At 37.0% G+C, this 25,127-nt stretch overlaps 3 protein-coding genes and 1 pseudogene across 3 annotated transcripts; all 4 read left to right on the plus strand.

The window, feature by feature from the left end:
- The first annotated feature begins 2,578 nt into the window (after nt 1–2,578).
- On the plus strand, nt 2,579–6,698 carry LOC142972218 (23 kDa integral membrane protein-like). Its single transcript, XM_076113113.1, has 5 exons — nt 2,579–2,755; nt 4,069–4,269; nt 4,861–5,019; nt 5,560–5,829; nt 6,081–6,698. The coding sequence occupies exons 1-5, from the start codon at nt 2,633–2,635 to the stop codon at nt 6,252–6,254; spliced, it is 927 nt and encodes a 308-aa protein (XP_075969228.1). The 5' UTR covers nt 2,579–2,632; the 3' UTR covers nt 6,255–6,698.
- A 3,000-nt stretch (nt 6,699–9,698) lies between these two features.
- On the plus strand, nt 9,699–10,533 carry LOC142987838 (uncharacterized; annotated as a pseudogene).
- A 516-nt stretch (nt 10,534–11,049) lies between these two features.
- LOC142972220 (23 kDa integral membrane protein-like) lies at nt 11,050–17,574 on the plus strand. Its single transcript, XM_076113116.1, has 5 exons — nt 11,050–11,222; nt 14,760–14,960; nt 15,549–15,707; nt 16,073–16,339; nt 16,594–17,574. The coding sequence occupies exons 1-5, from the start codon at nt 11,100–11,102 to the stop codon at nt 16,717–16,719; spliced, it is 876 nt and encodes a 291-aa protein (XP_075969231.1). The 5' UTR covers nt 11,050–11,099; the 3' UTR covers nt 16,720–17,574.
- A 3,773-nt stretch (nt 17,575–21,347) lies between these two features.
- LOC142972221 (23 kDa integral membrane protein-like) lies at nt 21,348–24,307 on the plus strand. The gene is made up of 5 exons (XM_076113117.1): nt 21,348–21,497; nt 21,851–22,051; nt 22,395–22,553; nt 23,484–23,744; nt 24,079–24,307. Exons 1-5 carry the CDS (start codon nt 21,378–21,380, stop codon nt 24,211–24,213), a joined length of 876 nt encoding a protein of 291 aa, XP_075969232.1. The 5' UTR covers nt 21,348–21,377; the 3' UTR covers nt 24,214–24,307.
- Nucleotides 24,308–25,127: the final 820 nt, after the last annotated feature.

Raw genomic sequence — 25,127 nt, forward strand, 5'->3', positions numbered from 1 at the left:
TTAATACTATAGGGACTTAAGTATTCCACTGTAAATTGGTCTTTATACGGGGTTGTTAGGTTTACGGTACTTTATTGGTGGCCCGACCTCCTCAAACCTAGTCAATAGGTCTACTTTTCGTAAATCGTAAAAGTTTCGTCACAATTTCGATGCTAGGTAACAGTTTTGACTTCAAACTATTTTTGTACAAACTTACATCAAAATCGATTCAGTGTTTTAGGCATAGAGAGAAGATATGTACAGACAGCAGATATTGTTATTCGTACGTATTTGTAATATTAGTAGTTGATTGCCTCTGTGGCGCTGTCGGTAGTTTAAGCGACTGTCGCGCAAAAGGTCACGGGTTCAAATCCTGGGTCGGGCCGAATAGTCTTTTCTGAGTTTATCTGTTAACAAAATCTCAGAGATTACCCGGAGTCAGGAAGTTGAGATTGTGTCGATCGTCGATATCCGTGTCGGTTCAGCAGTCCCACCGGGCTATGAGAGTAACGAAATAAAAATTGTACCTGTGTATTGTGCACACACTTGGACTCTATGAACAAAATGTGCATAGTTGCTGGCTGGTTTCAATTAAACTGGCCGCCGTAGCCAAATATCGGCCAGGAAGACACACATACGATTAGTAGGGATGAAATGGAATGAACGTATTACTGGACTTATGAGTAAACGATGTTTTTTATCTGTCAGTGACAGTGCATTTGCGCAGTAGATATGCGATCACCATAAAGATAAGACTATTGTTTATTTATTGTGTTTTTATGCTTAATTAAATCTATTTTTGTATATAAAATATTAACTGCTTCTAATGTGGATATGACGAGGTCTCGGTTTCCATTATGAGTAGGAAGAAGAGTATATGATTTTATAGTATCCGTTTTTATAATATTAGTAGTAGCCCGGAGATTAGACAAGTGTCCCCTAAAACGTATACTACCTACCTAATTATCGAAGCAAGATGAATCGGATGAGTATCGGAGCATTACACATATTCCAACTAATTCATAAAAATATGAAGTTATGAAAGTCTTATAAAGAGTTTTGTTTCTTTCACTCCTTAGCAAAATGAAAAAGAGAAACCATATTTTAGTAGTTTTTTAACTAAAATAGGTTTATAGTGTGTTTATATAAGAGTAATAAGAGGGTTAGTATATAAAGAACAAGCAATTAGCCGTCAAAGATGATCACTGCACTAGACTTAATTGGAACCAATATGACAATAAAAGTTCTGGTCTGGTGCATTAAGTTTTGTGAATAAAGATGAGTTAAAAAGGGTTAATTCATTAGCAAGTTCTGACAGAGGTACTTGAGGAGCCTTTGTCAATTCGGGAGACATTCGCTTGACGTTCAAGTGCATTCATAGAACCAAGTAAGAGAATGGTCATTCCTCATTGAAAATTAATTTAACCCATTAATGTCTCACTGCCGGGCAAGGGTCTCCTACCGTAATGAGGGTGCGGTTAGGCCTGAGTCCACCACATTGTCCAAGTGCGGGTTGTGAACTTTGCATGCTTTCAAGAACAGGCCTAAGGAACATAACTTCTAAAAGTAATTGGTGTGTTGCCTCGAGCTCAGACTTGCAACCACGTGCGTGGGAGGTACCAACTTATACCTGATTGACTCCTCATTGCCTAGCGTAAAGTTTTGCCGACTTTGAAACGTAAGTTCTTGAGGAAATTGCGCAGTTATGCTGATGCTAATCAATATACATACCTACCTATTATATTTCTATAGCAATAGACTAGTAACAACATACATAGAAACACAACACAATATGTATATAGACAGTTGGGCCGATCATAGATAAACGATTAATGATATTGCACAATTTCACTTACAAGCATGTCTTATTATTGACCATTTTGAGTTCATGTTGTGCAATATTTAAACGGTCTAAATACAAAGCGTTCAATAAGTGCAATAAGGTTGCGCTATTAACCCTCGGTTTCTGAGTAAATTTAGCGATAGTTTATCTATTCAACAGTGTCAAAACTCATATAAAAAAGCGCTATTATATATTGCGCAATATTACTTACAAGATTTCTATGGGTTTTCTAGGGGCCCTACATAGTGCGCGTGAGTATGGTGGAGCGGTACTCTTTGATACGTGGCCATAGTCTTTTACAAGAAAATAACGCTTTCTATGCATTACCTTGCCTACACCATCGGTTTTAATACGCTTGTTGTTATAAACACATTATGCAGCACGTGACTACGTTCATTATACAGTGGAGCGAAAATGTACTACGATCTATCAATGAACTAAATTACAAGTTAATACAAAGTATTAAGGTTAAAATTCCATTGCAATGACATTCTGATAATGACCAATGTCAATTCGACGAAACAAAACACTTTTTTAGCCGGCTGTACTACCACAGATTATAAGCGACATCCATAAACAATTCAAACTTAAATTAAATTAAATTCGACGTTATTTTACTTTACATAGAGGAAATTTACATGTTATTTGCAGCAAAGCGATGTTTCGTTCGCATAAAAACTGTATGTATTGCGTTAAGTACATGAATGAATAGCAATCTGATGACGTAAGTCCTATATCTAATCTGTTTATTTTACCGTTGAACGGAGCCGGCTGGCATCAATCGGCGTCTGTGTTTGCTACGATACCAACATGTCGAGTCCTGTCGTGGATAATCTTAAAAGTAGTTTTAATTACGCCTTCGAAAAATCGAAGGGAATGTGCAACATGAATTGCAGCAGAGGCTTAATGTTGGTCATCACGGCTATTTTGATGGTAAGTACTTTTTGTTTCTTTAAAACAATATATTAATATTATAATCGGGAGGTACTTAATGAACTTATCATTATATCTGCAAAAAGGATATTGCATTTCAATATTGAGATAAAATTATAGTGTTTTTTCTATCATAAACATAAAATAAGTCCATGTGTTTACAAATTTTAATATGAGTCAATTCTGTATTGTTCTTTGTTACGGTTAATTGGGTTGATTGACGTAGTTTGAGTGATGTTTTACTGTATACCTTCCTATGAAAAAAAGCTAATGCGTAGATAGACGAAAATATAGCCACGTTACAATTTGAAACATCTACAAATCTCGTGTGTTTACATGTATTTAAATGCAAAAATAACTATGTTTTCTTTTGCCGATTAAATCTAGACCGTGTTTTGTTTGTTTATTTTGTGCAGAAAGTTCACACCCATGCCTAATTTCGGTTTTGCACATGCTCATGCACATGTTTAGCTATAAGTAGGTTACATATGAATATGAACTGACTGAGTTAGTATCAAAAATAGCGATTTCACCTGATGATGACGGGTTGTTTTTGAAACTCGGGCTTTGAATAGAATTTAGACTAATTGAGAAGGAAAAAACAGATACCAAACATCAAGTTGTAGATTTTGTAGGTTTGAATTCTTTGAAATGATTCGTCTAATTGTAACATAGCGAGTAGGTATTGTAGATTTGTATTGTTAGTTGGCCTTTGGCGTCTTAATTGTAGGTGGTGTCATGACGTAGCTGTTTACGTCTCGCATTCGATGGGATTTCCCCGCTTGCAGATTGTGTGTTCCGCGAGAATAGAAATTATAAAAGATGTCCGACTATAAATATGCAAATATGTCCCACTTTAAATATTTTCCTTGCATTGCATTTTTAGTCTTCTGCTACTGTGCCAGTTTTTGAAATACTATTTGTTTGGGACAACAATTGCTAGGATCGACGTTTATTTTACTAAGTTAAAAAACTCATTCCGAACCAAATAAAAATTACTCAAATTAATCCAGTGGCACCCATTTGTATTTCTATTTGTTATGGTGCAACTGTATTAGAAATAAGTATCACTTACTCTAACGGTTAAGGAAAACATCGTAATAAAATCTTGCATCCCTAAGAAATGTTTAATACATTACTTGAGGGCATGCAAAGTCCCAAATCCGTACTTGGCCAGTGTGGTGGACTCAAGGCCTACCTCTCTGTCGTTCGGGAGGATACCCTTGCCCAGCAGTGGGCAGTCATAGTTTAAAAAAAAAACATTTTGAAATTTATATAGGTAACAAAGTTATAACATTGTCCTTAATTTCCAGATACTAGCCTTTATAATGACGGTGTACTCCAGCATCGCATATTGGCAGTTCAACAGCTATCCTCACTTCCTGAATCGTTCAGGATTGGTGGGATACCTCACTCCTTCGGCACTAGGTGTCGCTCTCGGCGTGTCTGTGCTCGCTGTCTCCGCGTTCGGACTCCTCGGCACTTACCGGAACAGCACCTGCATGGTCAACTCGGTAAAACAACTATTTATACTATGTTATCCTACTAATAGTCCAATCAGCAGAGAGCTTTTTAAACTAGCTGTGTCAAGCTGGCCAAGGTATACAAAATGCGGATTTCTCGAATATCGGAGATCCGCCTATGAATCAGATTGGCAAGATCCAAGAAGCGTCTTTTTTCTGAAAATACCCAGAATCGGTAATTATAATCGCGATAAATCGTGCACGCTAAAGCTCTGTACTAAGTTGTCGGTCTATATGACGTAAGTTTACGCAAATGCGATAAATTCCATGCAGCCTGTTGATGCTTTCCATTGAAATGAAACGGATATACCTACAACTTTGCTACAAAATTCATTATACGTAGCCGGCCCCTACACCTAATATAGCGCATTTTTTTTGCAAAATCCTATTGCGTGATCAAATTAAACGTCACATTGAATCGAAAATATCATTAATATTAAAAAACATAAGAATCTAAATGTAAATAGTATTGTGCAATTCGCGACATAGTGCAATATTATTAATGCGACGTTAATAAAACCATTCATTGATTCTGAATCGTAAAAACGAATACATTGAAATTAATAAACGTTATTGTTTCAGTACGCATTCATATTGATTGTATTGCTTCTGGTCAAAATAGTGGCAATATGTTTGGCGGTTACATTTGACCCCACCTCACTGTGGACGAACTTTGCCATTCCTCTCGGCAATTTGCATAAACACGAAGTTCAAGTTGCTGTTGATAGCTTACAAAGTACGGTAAGTACCAAATATTATATTTATTATCAAATAGAAAAAATCTAACGATTCCATATTGGAAACTTTATCCAACATCAAAACGACAACAACTCACACACGGTTATTTGATTGCAAACTAAATAGAGCTTGTTCTATGGTAGCCAAATATCTGATGAACACACTATATAGGTGGTTTAAACAAAAATAGCCACGGAGGCTAACTTCAGCCTTCAACCTAACCTACCCATGTCGGTTTGCCCAAAATTCCTTCTTTATAACACGTTATGATATGACTTTATCAACTTTTAACGTGTGATTATGAGATCTTAAGATTTATCAAGTGAATAGTGGTAAAAGTTCGAAATAAAAGAATTGTTCGGACTTTTACCATTGAGAGTTGGTAAATCTTAGGTTTTACCGGAAAATCTTAGGATTTACCACAGTTTGGGCTTTTACAGTAACATATATATGCATATGTTTACCTGTAATCTGGTTACCAGAAACAAGCTCTGCTTAGAATGTGATGAATATCCAAAAATATTTTTTAACTTTTTTAAACAGGCCCATTGCTGCGGAAACACTGGTTACACAGATTACAGAAATATCGACCTTCCAAGCGATATGGACACCGTGACTGTCGTTAAATCAGACTACTACTACGGCAGCAACAGTGACACGAACTTCACCGTGCCAGCCAGTTGCTGTGCCACTCCTGGCCCGCAGCTCTGCTACGATGTGTACACCTATGGTTGTAGGTACAAGCTATCCGACATGCTGTACCGAAACATCGCTATTATCGGTGTTCTTGCAATAATCATGCTGTGCTTCCACGTAAGTTATTTTATAATCTAATTTCTATTAGAAATGCCCAACTGTTGTTGTTTATTTGTTAGTCTTCCACGCATCAACTACTGTAGGGATTTTGTTGAAATTTTGCAGGTACACGGATTGTTTATTCCGACGATTCTTATTTTGGGGAATTAGTCCCGTATACAGTGTAGTACTTCATCAATCTTGAAACTTAGATAAGACAAATGCATTTATCAGTGCTTATATCGGATACATTTTGTTTTTTTTTTCAGTCTTTAGCCATAGTTTTCGCACTGGTCCATGGCTGTTGCATCCGTAAGACGAAGAGTGAGCAGACTCTGGCGGAGTGGCAGATCACTGAGCAACTGATTGTTGCACGAGAGGAAAGGCATAAGAATGAACTACATGCTAATAACAATGATGAGCGTCAAGCTGATGCTGCTTAAATGATATTTAGTATGTAGCAGGGATTTTATGGAGCTTCGTAAACAAAATTATCAGATATCCGTAATAGTAACGTAAAACATGCGGATAGAATGAGGCTAAGTGAAGCATGTTACGCCCGGTTCTTTGGTTTTTCCGGCCGAACCGACGCACGCGAATGGACAGTATCATTTCGAAATCTTTCATCCGTATTCATTCAAAAGTAACGGATAATCGAATGAATTTCTATATAACTACTGTCATTATTATATCCGAAATCGAATTTTCGTGTAAACATAAGATCCCTAGTATGTAGCTATGTAGGTACTACTTATATAACTTAATCATAACGGCATGTTTAATCACCTAATTGTTAGATATAAGAGTAATAAAATATTGTCTCCGTGACACAAGAACTACAAAGTTCTTACAGTAACTGTTTTTTATATAATAAATTTTAAAAAACATTTATTAGTATTATTTTCCTGCTGCAGTCAATTTGTAGAACGTTTGTATATAATTGAGCCGGTTTTACTGTTACTACGTTCACACAAGGACCAGTTGAAAGGATTATTAGGCGTACAATCAGATACTAAAACTATAACTTTATTGAGGTCAGTTAGGTGTTTTTTGACCATTTTTGTGATAGCCAAGTGGTCTTAAAATGTTATGTTGTCGATGGTTCGAACAAGGCAACACAGCAATACGGAGTGTGCATTAGAAATAATTGTCAATTTTGTTCCAAAGGTGAAGGAAACAGTTCTTAAAGGTATGCATAGTCCCAAACCAGCACTTTGTTTGCGTGATGGACTCAAGGCCTAACCCCTCCCTCATTACGGGAGGAGACCCTTGCCCATCAGTGGGACATTAATGGGTTAAATTTATTATTACGCTTGTAGTTTGGTAGGGACTGAGTTAAATTCTTTTTGAAGAAGAACCAACTTATAATTACTATATCTACTATCTGTAAATTACGTGTTACGCAAGACGGAAATCTCATACATATCAATAAATGATTAGTGACGCATGATCGTGAATATGGATATGGGTGTTTTAGTTTGATCTTTGTTTCCTGCATGTGGGTATTTACGTGATAGAAACCGATCGCGAACTGTGTCTGTGGCGAAAAGCGCGATCGGTAGGTTTGGTTAGGTAGCTGGGCGTCTGCTAGCTGTCGGCGAGTGGACTGCTGCATGGGCACCAGCTAGCTGGCGGATGAAAAGGCATCATATTTGATAGGATTAATTATAATATCACTTTAAGTGCCCAGCCATTTCGAAGATGTTATAAATTGTTGGACGCTGTTACACTGCTTGTTATTTAACGGTATCTTCTGCAATATTTCACCATGTTTTAGCTAAGGTGCTGCGGCAGTTCAAATTATACGGATTACATAGATGTGGTATTCCCGAAACAGATGTTTACAAAAGTATTTTCGAAGGTTGTAAGTGAGGAAATAGTGTCTGTCGAGCTGCCGGTCAGTTGCTGCAGCCAGCCAAACAGTGAAGAGTGCTCAATATGGCCCTGGGGTTGTAAGAACATTCTAGTTGAGACTATGATACAATATGAAAGAGCCATCGGCCAACTGGCGCTACTAGTCATTTTTACATGTGTAAGTAGATTTATTCTAAGTATCTAGATTTGTACTACCTAAGTATAGGGTACGTGAAAGAAAGTCTTAACGATCAAAACGACTCAAAGCGCACATGACTGATGGAGACCTAGCGCTAATCTTCTAATCTGGGTAGATCACGGGATCGCGGATCACGGGATCGCAGATCATGGGATCGAGGATAACGCGAACACAGGTCATGGGATCGGGCACCACGGGGTCACGGATCCGGGATGACAAGATGACCAAGATGGACAGTTTAGTGTACACTGTACAGTAGGTTATTCAAACCCTTTATCGTGGAATGTAGAATATACTTAAACTGGTTATTAATTAACTAGTCAAAACTAGTCTGTCTGTTATTCAATCATGCCTAAGCTACTGAACCAATTTGGATGAAATTTGGTATGGAGATATTTTGATACCCGAGAAAGGACATAGGCTACTTTTTACCCCGGGAAAATGACGCATTCCCATGGGAAAATTCAGGTGGCGGACGAAGTCGCGGGCAAAAGCTAGTTATACATAATAACATACAGACTCAGATAAAGAATGATATTTCATCGTAAGGTCTCGTCATCACTATCAGTTCAAACAAGTATGTACATGAAAAGTATATGATTCTTATCAGTATAATTCAGGACATAATCTATACTAATATTATAAAGCTGAAGAGTTTGTTTGATTGTTTGTTTGTTTGTTTGTTTGAACGCGCTAATCTCAGGAACTACTGGTCCGAATTGAAAAATTCTTTCAACGCTCATGGCGCTAACTACCTCTGTCTTAGCGCCACGAGACTTCGAAAAAGCTCTTGTAGCGCGATTATACCACCTTCATTTTATTTTAGCGCTCCTGTATAACTACTATACTACGTACTATTATAATTACTATTTACGACCACTGTAGATCCAATGTCGAGCTATAAGCTGGACAGTATGGGCCTATTTGACGTTACAAGAGATCTGTAGCCGCTTATAGAACCACTATACTTCTTACTAAAGGAGCCTAAGGCGTTATAAAAATCCTTTAACCGGCCATTGTGCAGCTTGTTATAGCGCTTGTGTGCTAGTTGGGATATTTCTTAGATAGCTAACAAACAACATTACTTTATAACCAAGCAAGGGCCTCCTCCGGGAATGAGGGAGGGATTAGGCCTAGACTGCACTACGCTGGTCACATGCATGCATGCATGGGTTGGGAGACTATGTATCCTTTTAATATTGGTTTTCAAAAAGATCTAATAGATAGTAGAGGATGAACGTTTTAAATTTAATACTATAGGGACTTAAGTATTCCACTGTAAATTGGTCTTTAAACATCTCAAAAAGCTCCCATGATTCTGAAATCGCCAAGCAATTTTGTTGCAAGAGAACCAAAGCGGCAGCGGTAACATATAATGTTTTAAAACTAAATTTAGAAACAGAGATGCTGGCTGATTTAAAATCCTGTGAAAATATTATAACACGTACACCTATGTTTTCCTTGGTTATAGATGAGACTACAGATGTTACAACCACATCAACGTTTGCAGTTGTAACCAAATATTATTCAGAAAAAGACCTGCAGGTAAAAACAAAATTTTTGACCTTGGTTGACTTGAACCGGGTTGATGCCCAATCATTGTTTGATGAATTATCCACGTCTTTAACTAATTCTAACCTTAATATGAAAGATGCTATTGGTTTTGGGGCTGACAAGTGACACTACTAACGTTATATTTGGAGAACATGGTGGTATCATTGCAAAAATAAGGCACGTCAATCCTCACTGCATGTTTATTAAATGTGTGTGTCATTCCACTGTATTGTGTGTATCTCATGCTAGTAAAAACACCATACCACGAGCTATTAACCAAATGATACAAGAGGTTTACGGATATTTTGCCCATAGCAGTAAACGACAAAGGGAGTTTGTTGAATATCGAGATTTTATTGGTACTGAAAAGCATAAAATGTTAAGATACTATTAAATTCGTTGGCTTTGCGTGCACGCTTGCATTAAAAAAGTTTTAGAACAATGGGAAGCCCTAAATTTTTTTTTTCAATCGCAGTTTTTGAAAGACAAATATTTCATCAGAGTTCTTGTTTAACAGTGTGAATGACAAGATACACAAACTTTATTTTTATGCATTAGATTATATATTGCAGTCAGTCAACAAACTAAACATTATATTTCAAGGAGATTATACAACAGTCCACACAGCATTCAAAGACATTTCTGAAGTGTACGTGTGCCTATTGAGTTGTTATATCAAGAGAAATTATTTAAAAACAGCAGACCCACTTGCAATTGACCCAAAATCTACCGTAAACTTTTTGCCTCTGAAAGATATGTACTTGGGTGTTAACGTGAGTACAGAAATCGATCGCTTATCCACAGACGTGAGTCTGAAACCTGGAATCCAGACGTTCCTTCAACGAATCCAATCATTTTTAACTAAAATATGTAGTCAATTGAAAACACGTCTGCCACTTACAAACATTTTCAAAGAATTACAGTTTTTGGATCCACAACATGTCGTATACAAAGAATTTACGTCAATTTTAAGCATAGCATCGTCATTTCCCAACATTGTAGACGGAGACAATATTCAAAAAGTTGATGACGGACTCCGACAGGTGAAGTTTGACAGAAGTGTAAGCGGCGGGCAGAAGCAGGCGAAAGCGGAAGTAGCGCCGGTACAATTTTGAGCGTGGACAAGTTTTGAGCAGCGGTTGGAAAAATCAGGGACGCAAATGGGACAGCAAAATATCCAAATATTGCAAACCTTGCAAAAGCTCTCTAATGTTTGCCGATGTCAAATGCATCGTGCGCAAGGATATTTTCTCAAGTCAATCTAAACAAAACAAAAATAAGGAACAGGTTTTTGAATAAACATGTCTCGGCAATAATTACTACAAAAGAGGGAATAAAGGAACTCGGAGACTGCGTCTCCTTTAAACCAAGCAAGGAAATGTTAAAAAATATGTCGATAAAATCCATGTACAAAGAAAAGGAATGCGAAAATTTTGAAGCCAATGTTGACTAGGTGTATTGTTTTTTTGTATGTTTAACGTAGCTATAAAGTTGATTAAAAAAAAGATGATAGTACGTTTCTTTTATTTTCATGTTGGCACATTTTTGGCATTCTTCAACGTCGAGCGTGGCAGAATTTGGCAGATTTTTGGGTCCATGTGTGGCAGATTCGCCATTTTTGAGATGGTCACACTGGAGCCGGCTGGCATCAATCGGCGTCTGTGTTTGCTACCATACAAACATGTCGAGTCCTGTCGTGGATAACCTTAAAAGTAGTTTTAATTACGCCTTCGAAAAATCGAAGGGAATGTGCAACATGAATTGCAGTAGAGGTTTAATGTTGGTCATCTCGGCTATTTTGATGGTAAGTACTTTTTGTTTCTTTAGAACAATATATTTATGTTATAATCAGGAGGTACTTAATGAACTTATCATTATATCTGCAAAAAGGGTAGTGCATTTTATTATTGTGATAAAATTATAGTGTTCTTTCTATCGTAAATATAAAATAAGTCCATGTGTTAACAAATTTAATTATGAGTCAGTTCTGTATTGTTGTTTGTTACGGTTAATTGGTTTGATTGACGTTGTTTGACTGTTGTAATGTTGTTTTACCGTATACCTACCTATGAAATAAAGCCAATGCATATATAGACAAAATGAAGCCACGTTACAATTTGAAACATCTACAAATCTCGAGTGTTTACGTGTATTTAAATGCAAAAATAACTATGTTTTCTTTTGCCGATTAAATCTAGACCGTGTTTTGTTTGTTTATTTTGTGTAGAAAGTTCGCACCCATGCCTAATTTCGGTTTTGCACATGCTCATGCACATATTTAGCTATAAGTAGGTAGGGTAAAACCCCCGGTAGTCGGCCCCCAACCAGTAGTCAGCCTTTACAGGCTTTATATCCATATAATTAGTGTCGAAAATAGTAAAGACCAATAAAATAATCATTAATCGAATCTGTATATTCTTATTGACTAATATGCCCAATTACGATTCGATAGCATGGCAGGTTAACGTGTTACACTCATTCTTATGAACTGCCATCAAAGACATGGCCAAAAACGTCGCCATTGCTATTTTTTTGTTAAGGATTCGTGTTTTAGTTCTTGGCATGTTTTTCAATGAATTTGATGTAATATGGAACGAATTGATATTTTATGCTAGTATTTAATAGTTTATCTTCGATAAAATCATGCATTGCAGGCGTTTTATTTGTCTTTTGTATTATAAATTAACGTGGCCGACTATTGGGTTTCCAAATGATGAGGTTTATCCAGTAATCGGCCATGGGTGGCTGACTACTGGTTTTTTTGCAATTCTCATATACATATGTGGTTGAAATTAACAGGGCGAATAGTTCTCAATTTAACTATTGCGTTGAGCTAAACTCTTCTACGACAAAAATCGTATTTTACCAGTAGTCGGCCGCATATAAAGTCAGTGAATTTCATGAGGCCGACCATTAGACCTACATATCCCATAGTCGGCCGTCAGTTTTGCTAAATGAAATTAGGTCTTAAATCCTTTCATTATGGTTCAAATTTGTGGACGGCTATGTTGGCACAAAACTTAGTTACTTGTTTTCGAATAGTATCATATCAAAAAGACCAAAAGATCTGTATAAAGAGGAATAATTGTCATGTGCTATGGTGGCGATCAAAACTGTTATGAAAATCATGGAAACGAGTCGAGTACTTGGCATTTCACACATTATTATGACACTACAAGTCCGAAATCCCGTACCATTAAGCTAGACTAAGTGCACTCCCAAAAACAAATGACTGCCCTAAGAAACTGGTCACGATATGCTGGAATTAGCTTCCAGTTTCACCGGATGCAGCTGAATACCAGTGTTTTACATGGAGCAACTGCCTATATGACCTCCACAACCCAGTTACCTGGGCTATACCACGACTACCATAAGACTGGTTATCAGATTTTCAATCTTCTGACTAATGGCAACGATTGCCAGAGATCCTTGACTCCCGCCAGGACTTTCAATTTACCATACCTTCCAAAACACGAAGGAACTTTGGGAAATGAGAAAAGAAAGGAATGATACCAGTTACTTCTATCATCTAACTTCCTATCCTACTTCTATCATTTCCTAGCCTACCATTGACTTATGTATCAACACATCAAGAAAGCTAAAATAGTTTTATAGAAGACAGCATCTTTTGTAGAGTGGGGAGAGTTGAGAAACAGAAGGAATAAAGGAACAGAAAATAAACTTTTATCGCTGTGAACCTTGTGAAGAAAGATTAACTAGAAAACATTTAGAAATCAATTACCTAAGTGCTAATAACTATAACTTTAAATCTTGAAAACCCCCGATTTCACAATATATTTTTTATTTCATACTTTTTATAGGTTGGTGGTTGGGTTAAGCCATTCTAACTTTCCCACCACCAACTTTCTCAGCATGCGAAGCCATTTGAGACCCCGTCCGAGTAAATTTGCAGACATTCGGTTAATCTCCCCACTTTAACCCCCCACAACTTTCAAACGGCTCCACCGATTTTCATCAAACATGTCTATAAACACTCGCACATAAGTCACCTTTAATTAATAAAAACTAAATTGAAATCACTGCATCCTTTCGGGAGTTATGATGCCATAGACAGACAGACACACAGACAGACACGTCGAACCTTATAACACCCCTCTTTTTGCGTCGGGGGTTAAAAATGAATGGATATATAAATTGTACTGCATGGTATTATTGCAAATGTGCTTCTTTTCCTGGAGATTTCAATAAAAATATATTTAAAATAGAATATTTGTATTGAGTAAATAAGAGGCTGACTACTGGGTAAGACATGGCTGACTAGTGGCGACATGGGGCTGACTACTGGTAAAAAGTGCCATATTTTGTTTAATGCGGATTTTTTCCATGATAATCTTATGAATATGATATTTTGTTGATTTTTTCTTAAAGTTTAATAAATTACCTTTCATACAATGACTAATGATTTTACATCTAGTTGTAAATGTTAAAAATATGGCTAAATCAAATTGACATTTGCACTAAAAGGCTGACTACTGGGTGCTTTACCCTACCTAGGTTACATATATTATGAATATGAACTGACTGAGTTAGTATCAAAAATAGCGATTTTACCTGTTGATGACGGGTTGTTTTTGAAACTCGGGCTTTGAATAGAATTTAGACTAATTGAGAAGGAAAAAACATATAGGTACTAAGGTACCAAATATCAAGTTGTAGATTTTATAGGTTTGAATTCTTTGAAATGATTCGTCTAATTGTAAGATAGCGAGTATTGTAGATGTGTATTGTTAGTTGGCCTTTGGCGTCTTAATTGTAGGTGGTGTAGTCATGACGTAGCTGTTTACGACTCGCATTCGATGGGATTTCCCCGCTTGCAGATTGTGTGTTCCGCGAGAAATTATAAAAGATGTCCGACTATAAATATGCAAATATGTCCCACTTTAAATATTTTCCTTGCACTGCATTTTTAGTCTTCTGCTACTGGGCCAGTTTTTTGAAATACTATTTGTTTGGATCGACGTTTATTTTACTCTAAAGTCAAAAAACTCATTCCGAACCAAATAAAAAACACTCAAATTAGTCCAGTGGTACCTACTTACCCATTTGAGTATTTCTATTTGTTATGGTGCAATTTCTAACGGTGAAAGAGACATCGAAATGGAATCTTGCATACCTAAAAATTGTTTGATACATTTCTTGAGGGCATGCAAAGTCCCCAATCCGTACTGGGCCAGTGCGGTGGACGCAATTCCTTACCTCTCTCTCGTTCGGGAGGATACCCTTGCCCAGCAGTGGTACAGTCATAGTTTAAAAAAAACCCTTTGAAATTAGTATTAAAAAGTTGTAAGTAACCTGTTATAAAATTGTCCTTAATTTCCAGATACTGGCCTTAATAATGACGGTGTACTCCAGCATCGCATATTGGCAGTTCAACAGTTATCCTCACTACCTGAATCGTTCAGGATTGGTGGAATATCTCACTCCTTCGGCACTAGGTGTCGCTCTCGGCGTGTCTGTGCTCGCTGTCTCCGCGTTCGGACTCCTCGGCATTTACCGGAACAGCACCTGCATGGTCAACTCGGTAAAACCACTATTTATACTATGTTATCCTACTAATAGTCCAATCAGCAGAGAGTTTTTTAAACTAGCTGTGTCAAGCTGGCCAAGGTATACAAAACTCGGATTTCTCGAATATCGGAGATCCGCCTATGAATCAGAATGGCATGATCCAAGTAGAGTCTTTTTTCTGTAAATACCCATAATCGTTAATTATAATCGCGATAAATCGTGCACGCTAAAGCTCTGTACTAAGTTGTCGGTCTATATGACGTAAGTTTACGCAAATGCGATAAATTCCAGGAAACCTGTTGATGCTTAACGAATGGATTTCCATTGAAATATATGAAACGGATATACTACTTGGCTACAAAATTCATACACCTAATATAGCGCATTTTTTTTTCAAAATCCTATTGCGTGATCAAATTAAACGTCACATTGAAACGAAAATATCATTAATATAAAAAGAAAACATAAGAATCTAAATGTAAATATTATTATGCAATTCGCGACACAGTGCAATATTATTGATGCGACGTCAATAAAACCTTTCATTGATTCTGAATCGTAAAAACGAATACATTGAAATTAATAAACGTTATTGTTTCAGTACGCATTCATATTGATTGTATTGCTTCTGGTCAAAATAGTGGCGATATGTTTGGCGGTTACATTTGACCCCACCTCACTGTGGACGAACTTTGCCATTCCTCTCGGCAATTTGCATAAACACGAAGTTCAAGTTGCTGTTGATAGCTTACAAAGTACGGTAAGTACCAAATATTATATTTATTATCAAATAGAAAAAATGTAACGATTCCATATTGGAAACTTTATCCAACATCAAAACGACAACAACTCACACACGGTTATTTGATTCCAAACTAAATAAGAGCTTGTTCTATGGTAACCAAATATCTGTTGAACACACTATACGCCAAACGTGCCGTTATCTAATTAAAGGCATGATATCACCACGTGACGAACTTTAGATTACCCTTTCTTCAGCTAGTTTTTAGATTTTATAATAATTTATCTATGTTCATGTTATGTTATATACATATGTTTAACTGTAATCTAGTTACCAGAAACAAGTTCTACTTAGAATGTGTATTTTTTAACTTGTTTAAACAGGTCCGTTGCTGCGGAAACACTGGTTACACAGATTACAGAAACATCGACCTGCCAAGCGATATGGACACCGTGTTTGTCGTTAAATCAGACCACTACGGCAGCAACAATGACACGAACTTCACCGTGCCAGCCAGTTGCTGTGCGCCTGGCCCGAAGCTCTGCTCCGATATATATGCCTATCATGGTTGTAGGTACAAGCTATCCCGCATGCTGTACCGAAATATGGCTATTATCGGTGTTCTTGCAATAATCATGCTGTGCTTCCACGTAAGTTATTTTATAATCTAATTTCAATTAGAAATGCCAAACTGTTGTTGTTTATTTGTAAGTCTTCCACGCATCAATTACTGAAGGGATTTTCATGAAATTTTGCAGGCTGTACACGGATTGTTTATTCCGACGATTCTTTTTTTGGGGAATTAGTCCCGTATACAGTGTAGTACTTCATCAATCTTGAAACTTAGATAAGACAAATGCATTTATCAGTGCTTATATCGGATATATGTTGTTTTTTTTTTCAGTCTTTTGCCATAGTTTTCGCACTGGTCAATGGCTGTTGCATCCGTAAGACGAAGAGTGAGCAGACTCTGGCGGAGTGGCAGATCACTGAGCAACTGATTGTTGCACGAGAGGAAAGGCATAAGTAGGGTTGCCATCTCTAAAATTTGGAAAAACGGACAAGACGCGTGAAGACCCCGGATTTTAGAGTCCGAAAGCCAGACTTGTCAACAAGACGAGCAACTGCGACGGAATGAGTGGGGGAACGGTGAATGTAATTGGTTCGTCGGTTGATCATGGTGAGCGAGCATAGTGCGTGTCTCGCAGGCGGCTCAATTTTTTCTATTTTTCAAACCCTAAACTAGGACAAATCCGGGGAAACCCGGACGGATGGCAACCCTAGGCATAAGAATGAACTAAGTACATGCTAATAACAATGATGAGCGTCAAGCTGACGCTGCTTAAATGATATTTAGTATGTAGCAGGGATTTTATGGAGCTTCGTAAACAAAATGATCAGATATCCGTAATAGTAACGTAACACATGCGGATAGAATTAGGCTAAATGAAGCATGTTACGACCGGTTCTTTGGTTTTTTCGGCCGAACCGACGCACGGGAATGGACAGTATCATTTCGAAATCTTTCATCCGTATTCATACAAAAGTAACGGATAGTCGAAATAATTTCTATATGACTACTGTCATTATTATATCCGAAACCGAATTTTCGTGTAAACATAAGATCCCTAGTATGTAGCTATGTAGGTACTACTTATATAACTTAATCATAACAGCATATTTAATCACCTAATTGTCAGATATAAGAGTAATAAAATATCGTCTCCGTGACACAAGAACTACAAAGTTCTTACAGTAACTGTTTTTTATATAATAAATTAAAAAAAAGCATTCATTAGTATTATTTTCCTGCTGCAGTGAATTTGTAGAACGTTTGTATATGATTGAACCGGTTTTACTGATTCTACGTTCACACAAGGACCAGTTGTAAGGATTATTAGGTGTCCAATCAGATACTAAAACTATAACTTTATTGAGGTCAGTTAGGTGTTTTTTGACCATTTTTGTGATAGCCAAGTGGTCTTAAAATGTTATGTTGTCGATGGTTCGAACAAGGCAACACAGCAATACGGAGTGTGCATTAGAAGTAATTGTCACTTTTGTTCCAAAGGTGAAGAAAAACAGTTCTTAAATGTATGCATAGTCCCAAACCAGCACTTTGTTTGCGTTGTGAACTCGAGGCCTAACCCCTTCCTCATTACGGGAGGAGACCCTTGCCCAGCAGTGGGGCAGTAATGAGTTAAATTTAAGGTATTTTTGACAAGCTGTTAAATTCTTTTTGAAGAAGAACCAACTTATATTTACTATATCTTCTATCTGTAAATTACGTGTTACGCAAGACGGAAATTTCATACATATCAATAAATGATTAGTGACGCATGATCGTGAATATGGATATGGGTGTTTTAGTTTGATCTTTGTTTCCTGCATGAAGGTATTTACGTGATAGTTTACATCATCACTTTAGATTAAAGAGAATCGTGAAAGAGATGAATTCGTTTCAGCTTTAGTGGTTTAACTCTAAGCACCCTAGCACCCTTAAATCATTAAAATATATTCAATGAACTAAGCCTAGGCTTGAGGCGCCTATAGCCAGTTGCGGTCACCGGTCGGTCATTCGGTCGGTCGGCGCGGTCATTCCATAGATGGGTGACCGTATAATGGTATTTGAGCTGGGCGTTTCCGTGCTTCGAAGGGCAAGTAAAAAGTCGGTCTCGGCTATTATGTACTACGATAACAGTCACAGACACTAGGTTGACCACTAACCATACGACAAACAGACAAACAATGAACTAAAATATAGTAAATCATGCTTTGAATTTCTTCTTCTCTATCTTTGAATCAGGTTTTTTTTTTAATCGATATCGTAATGACACAAATAAGGCTCCTACAGTTTTTAAACTTTAAACCGGTGTGAGAAAAGGATAGAGAATCGATTTGCTTTGTAGCACTCATTTTTTAATCTACCTGTAATTTAGTTTGATACTAATGAGTTTTGCGAGGAGCTCGTGGCTTAGTTAACAGCAGCCGCGCGGATCGATCTCTGAGGTTAAGCCACGCTTGCCGAGGTTGTTCTGTGGATGGGTGACCATCTTACACATATCGAGTTCCTCCGTGTTTCGGAATGCACGTTAAATTTTCAGATCTTTGACAGTCGTAAACAGTAGTCAGAAGCTTAAAAGTGTGACAACCAGTCTTACCGAAAGGTATCGTGTTATATTCCAGGTAACTGGGTTGTGGAGGTCAGATAGGCAGTCGCCCTATGTAAAACACCGGTATTCAGCTGCATCCGGTAAGACTGGAAGCCGACTCAAGCAAAGTTTGGAATAAAGGCTAAGCTGATATACTAATGAGTTTTGCTAAAGAATTTGAGTACAATAAGCTAATTTGACTTATCAATTACTTATCAGGTACATTTTGTAACTATATAGCTACTGATTAATATAATTATCGTTAATAAATAAGTAAGTATGTGTCATTGAAAATCCTTTGTTTGTTTTTCCTTATCCTATACCACTTGGTCAATAATACAATATCATACATTATTGACCTGTAATAGGTACCTGGCTACTAACTGCATTGAAACCGGCCAATGGTGCAGAACTATGCTTAAATTATCTGATCTGATCATTAATTAGTCTGGCCCTGCTTCCAATGTAAAATGCACTGGTATTCACCGGATGCAGGTGAATACCAGTGTTTTTCATGGACGTCCACGCCTCAGTCACCTTGCCTGATTTCCATTTTGCTTGCCTGATTTACATATTACCGGCCAACATTAGATAATAAGTAATTAAAAGTAACTGTTATGATATTATTATAATGGGTCATAATAACTAAATACCTATTATGTATTTACGACAGTCTGTCGAAGTGTCGATGAAGTATCTTTGCTATTACGGATCATTGATGTATGAACTGGGGTTTTTAGAAATGATTTCCTTAGAAAACAATGTATGTAATTAAAAGAGATAAGATGAACTGCATCATTATTTGAGACTGGATAGATTTTCTAGGATGTTGATACCCCAAACCAGAAGATTATTTATAAGCTGCTGCCGATGGGATAACAAAACTGATAAGTTTTGCCCTGCCCCCCAACGTCAGTAACATAGGAAGAGGTGATACAAAGGATCAATAGTTGTCGAAGTGTCAGCTGGCTATTAACCGGCACCCCCACCCCTAAGATAAAATAAGATAAGAACCCCTCCCTCATTGCAGGAGGAGACCCATTCCATCCATTTGTTTTTTTTACGTGTTATCGCCTGCCTCGGTTTCGAATCCTGGAGTAGGTAGGTACTCCTGAGGTTTGCAGGAAGAAATTGAATGATTAGTGTTTGCTCAGACTGTGGGAGGTGAGGCAAAGGGCGCAAGCTTCGGAGAGCGGAGAGCTCGTAAAGACGTTAATACTCCGACTGTCCTCTCACCGATCGTTACGGATACCGAACTATCGAACTGACAGAATGAGAAAGTAAAGGTTACCAACACCCTCCTGCGCAGTTGACCAGTCTCAAATAATCTGACCGATGAAGACTAATCACAAAATATAAGTTGGGGAAAAAGTCTTTTCGCATTATAGTATGTATCTTTTCTCTACACAAAAAAGCTCGATATGTGGGTAGGTACTTCACGAGCTTACTGAAATAATAATACTAATGAACCGTGTACTCATTTGTGATTCTTGAAGTCAAAGAGATTTTATTACTAGTTTATAACTTTATACATACCATAATGCGAAAAGACTTTTTCCCCGACCTAATACATGCGTCGTAAGTATTCAGTGAAAATACCCACCTAACTGAAGAAGTGAAAGTAAAAACAAAATAATACTTTAATCTTGATAATGTGATTGTGTCGTTAATCTGGGTTAATTCCCCTTACTATCAAAACAGACAATATATGCAGTATATTAGGTATGCAATTATGTATATCATCAAATCGATAAGTAAGTAGGTACTTCGTTCAGCAATTATAGCTAAGTACCTACTTCAATACAAGTACAAAGATACAGTAACAAGCAAAAATAAGTATGTAGAATTTTCAGCCTAGCGTTTCTTCCAACTAGGTATGTTAGAGTCGGCTTCCAGTCTCGATTGTTGTATTTTACACGAAGCGTTTGCCTATCGGACCTCCGCAGCACAGTTACCTGGGTTATTACACGATACCCTTCCGTAAGAATGGTTACTGTTAACGACTGTCAAAGATCTTTGAAAATGCCAGCCGGAACCCACTATTTAACGTGTCTTTCCAAACACGGAGGCAAGCCATATGCTTAAGATAGTTAGGTAAACTATCTTATCCACAGAGCAACCTCAGCAAGCGAAGCTTAAGATCGAGGTTAGCTCAGAGATCGAGCCGCGCGGCTGATGTTCTAAGAAAAAGTAAATAGAAGCGACAATACTTCTACTTTCTGTTGAATTTTATTATCTGATAACTACATACGCCATCACGATTTAATTGTCTTAGAATTGAAAAAAAGTGAGTAAGGTGAAGAGAAATAGTATACATATTGTTGCTCGTAGTTATGCCTTGTAACAAAGAAACATAAGTCTTTATGACTGTACAAGGAAGCCGGATTTTAATGCCAAATTCAGTGATGAGTACATGGATTGTCAGTGAGTTATCTGACCAAAACAATTGCTATCAGATTACTGTGTAGGCATACTAGGCATATCTAGTCAGTCGCTGTTTCGTTGACATCATTCGTCTGATCGTTGTGAAACAAATATGAGTGCACCGCAGAATAACGTTAAAACTATTTTTAATTCGCCTTTTGGGGAAACGAAGGCGATGTTTAATATGAATTCTATGAGAGTTTTGATGTTAGTTACCACAGCGATATTGATGGTAAGTAAGCGTTGTAATTGTAGTCGGTACCTATTATCTCTTTATCCTTTAATTCTCTTTTTATGATTGCATTCTGATTGACATGAACTGAGATAAGGCACTTCTTTGTTTTGACAAATTTCAAAGCTCCTTAAATAATTTAAAACAATACCTACCTTGTCTGCACGAGCTTTTTGATGGTCGATTTTTATTAATCTTACGGCAAGGGCGTCCACACAAACATTTATCTAAGTCAAGTCAACTATTAAAGTAGAAATATTGATAGGAGTAACGATGAAGCACGATTTTGTTTTTAAATTTTGCAGTCTCTTGTACCTAATTGATAACTTTAATAAACAGTTTTCCATTTTCAGATTATAGCTTTCGCCCTGTACATGTATGGATTCATGGCAAACCGGGAGTTCCAAAATAATGCTTTATTCTTCAACCGCTCCGGAATGGCGGGGTACCGTAGTGCGTGTGGACTGGGTATGATTCTAGGCCTGACCTTAGCGACTATGCCCATGATTGGGGTAATAGGCAGTTTTGAGAAGAGGACTTGCATGGTTAACTTGGTAAAATAACAATTTAAACAATTGGATAGTTGTATCAATTTTGAGGCCATTATCTTAACAAACGATGCATGTAGATAAGGAGGATGCAGAGTTAGAGAAACTATAATGCTTGTTGTGTATCTTTGCATTTTATGTTCTCCTATAAGCATTGTTAAAACTTTTATTTGGTGGTTTACTAAAATAAGAAAAGTTTTTTCTTCGCACGATAGCACGTATTTCATTATAAGATAAAGTGAAAATATGATTTTAAAAATAACTCACTCAGTTCTGTCAAACTAAATCCATGTAGAGTAGAACGAAACTTGAGAGAGTACACTTACGTAAAGTTATAATATATTTTCAGTACGCAGTGATATTGATATTGTTGTTCGTGGCGGATATAGCGGCAGTATGGTTGGCCATCACCTTCGACGTCAGCTCAGTTTGGACACACTTTTCTATCCCTTTCGAAAGACTTCATGAGTCAAAAGTACAAGATGCTGTTGATACTTTGCAAATAACGGTAGGTATTAGAAAATTGTCTATTCTATGAATGAAAGAATAGAGTAAATTGTACTAAAATATTAAAAATGCAAAAGTTTGAATGATTGGATGGATGTTTGTTATACAATAGGGACAAAATTGTGGAATAGATTTCGATAAAATTTGGCACACAAATAGCGTGTAACCTGGGGTAACAAAAATCATACTTATTGAAGTTGCGGGCAGACGAAACTTAGATTTAAACGCCGAAGAATGCTTGCATCCATGTCAAACATAAGCGCGCATTTTTATCGGTCGATTCAATCCGTCCCTGGGCTTACCGCAACTGAGATAACGAACAATGAAACTAGTCAGTCAGATAATCCGTCGATAAAAACATTCGGGGACTCCCCATCAGGTCACAAACATACAAATTTGCTCCATATTTCAACAACTGTTGATTCACGGCGTCCATTTATGACCAACTCTCAAAGCCAATTGTTAAAATAAATTGTTTAGTTAAATTCAGGCTCTTCCGCACCTCGATGCGTTAACGATCAATGAAAATGCGCCCTAAATTGCAAATCCTACAAAGCAATGATTCCACCATGCTGCAAAAGATTACTATACTACACTACACTTCTTGGAACTATCTCAAGATTCACTAGCGCGAATTCAGGAGAGCAACGGGCAAGTTCTGGGATCAAGCAATTCATTCAAATATATTCCCGCTCTATTAAAGTTTATCCATCTTATTCATAAAAATATATGAAGGAATGAAAGCCTTATAAAGTGTTTTGTTTCTTTCACTCCTTAGCGAAATGAATAAGAGAAAACATATTATATTTTAGCATTTTAAATAAAATAGGTTTATAGTGTGTTTATAAATAGGAGGGTATGCCTTTAATACTTCCCTTACGTGTTTAATTAACCCGGGCTATTTCATTTATTTGTTTCTTCGTTAGAACAGTTCCGATGCTGCGGTAACTCGGGCTACCGTGACTATGAAGGTATAGAGCTCCCGGGAGACATGGCCACCACGATAGTACCACCATCATACAACAGTGACCACAACGTCACGGTGCCGGCCAGTTGCTGCAGCATTCCCGGCTCTACAGTTTGCGGCAACTACAACATACAGGACTATGGCTGCAAATACGCGATGTCTAACATGATGGATAGATATATTGCCATCATCACTGTGCTTGGGTTTACCTTAATGTTCATTCATGTAAGTCCTTACGATCTTGGAAAGTGAGTAACTAGGTACCTAAATATTTGACACTGGTGGTTCTGTCAGACATTACTTTGCCGGGTATATTACAACAGCCAATAATGAGACACTGTTTAGTCTCAGTTGGCAGTTAATGATAATCATATTTATGCATTAAAGTACCTCGCTCCTTAAACAAAAGACTAAATTAATGGCGATACGTGGGTAAATTACATGTATACCCCTGGGTCCACCCTCACTTTGAGGCATAATAAGCAGGACAAAATAAGAAAAAACAATCATCCAAACATTGTATCTCATTATTTCTAAAGTTGGTAAAAATATTTTACAGATTCTAGCCATAATATTCACGTTGATGCTGGCGCGTAGGATCCGCGAGATGAAGAGCGAGAAGACGGTATTGGCGTGGCAGATCACTGAAGGAATAATCAGAGCTCGGCAGGAAGACGATATTAAAAAGATTTAGAAGCTAACTACGTTTCTAACAATCATCATAATAATATAGCTTAAGTGCAATATGGTTTGAGATAAATAAATGTCGTTATTTTATTATTTTGCAATTACTAGTCTTTTAAACACCTAGACAATTTTTTTTCAAATCAATCTAGGAGTTTTGAAGTGATAAGTGATAAGAATATTAAAATAATATTCATTAAAGTACACCTAACACAAACCTGTTTATATAACCCAATGGGTGACTGGTAGAGAATGCCTTGATGCATTAAGTCCGCCTGTGTACCACTACTGTACATGAAGTTTAAATAAATAAATAAGACGAATAAATAAACAGTTTGCAAATAGCAGCAGTAGTATGGGTTATTATCTGGAGACTAAGACTCGTATTAATAGGCAGGTTTTAACTTTGAAGCTCAATCTTATGAACCATTTTGAAACATCAACACATTACTTTTTTATTCTTTTTCATATTAAGTTACCTATCCGCGTTTATTCGCTCCGTTTTTATTTTTCGTTTCGTTTATTCCGCGTTCTCATTTATAAAGAATTTATCACTAGTATTAAAAACCTAATTGGTTTCAGAGTTAGTTAATTTTGAGAGCTTAATGTAAAGAACAACGCGATGATTTCACGAGCGTCACACGCGCGCTCCTCAAATGTCGCATTAAGTCCTTAATCCGGGCTATTTCACCTTAATAACAAAACAGACCACTGTATGTAGTTATCTAGTGTATTGTATATGCAATTATTTATATCATCAAACCGATAATAAACATGAAGCCACAAATACAAAGGTATAGATACAAGTAAAAATATAGTCTACACTGCCACATTTTCAATCAGGTTTTTATCAATGAAACGAAAAAACTTCTTGGTTTTGTTGATTAATATTATTTTATAATCATTTGTCCTATCACAATTTAC

The sequence above is a fragment of the Anticarsia gemmatalis genome, chromosome 4 (assembly GCF_050436995.1).
Source record: "Anticarsia gemmatalis isolate Benzon Research Colony breed Stoneville strain chromosome 4, ilAntGemm2 primary, whole genome shotgun sequence".
NCBI lineage: Eukaryota > Metazoa > Arthropoda > Insecta > Lepidoptera > Erebidae > Anticarsia > Anticarsia gemmatalis.

What these genes read in the sequence shown, in the direction of transcription:
- LOC142972218 (XM_076113113.1), top strand. Translation starts at nt 2,633, where the DNA reads ATGTCGAGTCCTGTCGTGGATAATCTTAAAAGTAGTTTTAATTACGCC. An exon ending in TCATCACGGCTATTTTGATG is followed by an intron (nt 2,756 to 4,068) that starts GTAAGTACTTTT and finishes CTTAATTTCCAG; the next exon opens with ATACTAGCCTTTATAATGAC. An exon ending in TAATCATGCTGTGCTTCCAC is followed by an intron (nt 5,830 to 6,080) that starts GTAAGTTATTTT and finishes TTTTTTTTTCAG; the next exon opens with TCTTTAGCCATAGTTTTCGC.
- LOC142972220 (XM_076113116.1), top strand. Translation starts at nt 11,100, where the DNA reads ATGTCGAGTCCTGTCGTGGATAACCTTAAAAGTAGTTTTAATTACGCC. An exon ending in TCATCTCGGCTATTTTGATG is followed by an intron (nt 11,223 to 14,759) that starts GTAAGTACTTTT and finishes CTTAATTTCCAG; the next exon opens with ATACTGGCCTTAATAATGAC. An exon ending in TTGATAGCTTACAAAGTACG is followed by an intron (nt 15,708 to 16,072) that starts GTAAGTACCAAA and finishes TTGTTTAAACAG; the next exon opens with GTCCGTTGCTGCGGAAACAC.
- LOC142972221 (XM_076113117.1), top strand. Translation starts at nt 21,378, where the DNA reads ATGAGTGCACCGCAGAATAACGTTAAAACTATTTTTAATTCGCCTTTT. An exon ending in TTACCACAGCGATATTGATG is followed by an intron (nt 21,498 to 21,850) that starts GTAAGTAAGCGT and finishes TTCCATTTTCAG; the next exon opens with ATTATAGCTTTCGCCCTGTA. An exon ending in TTGATACTTTGCAAATAACG is followed by an intron (nt 22,554 to 23,483) that starts GTAGGTATTAGA and finishes TCGTTAGAACAG; the next exon opens with TTCCGATGCTGCGGTAACTC.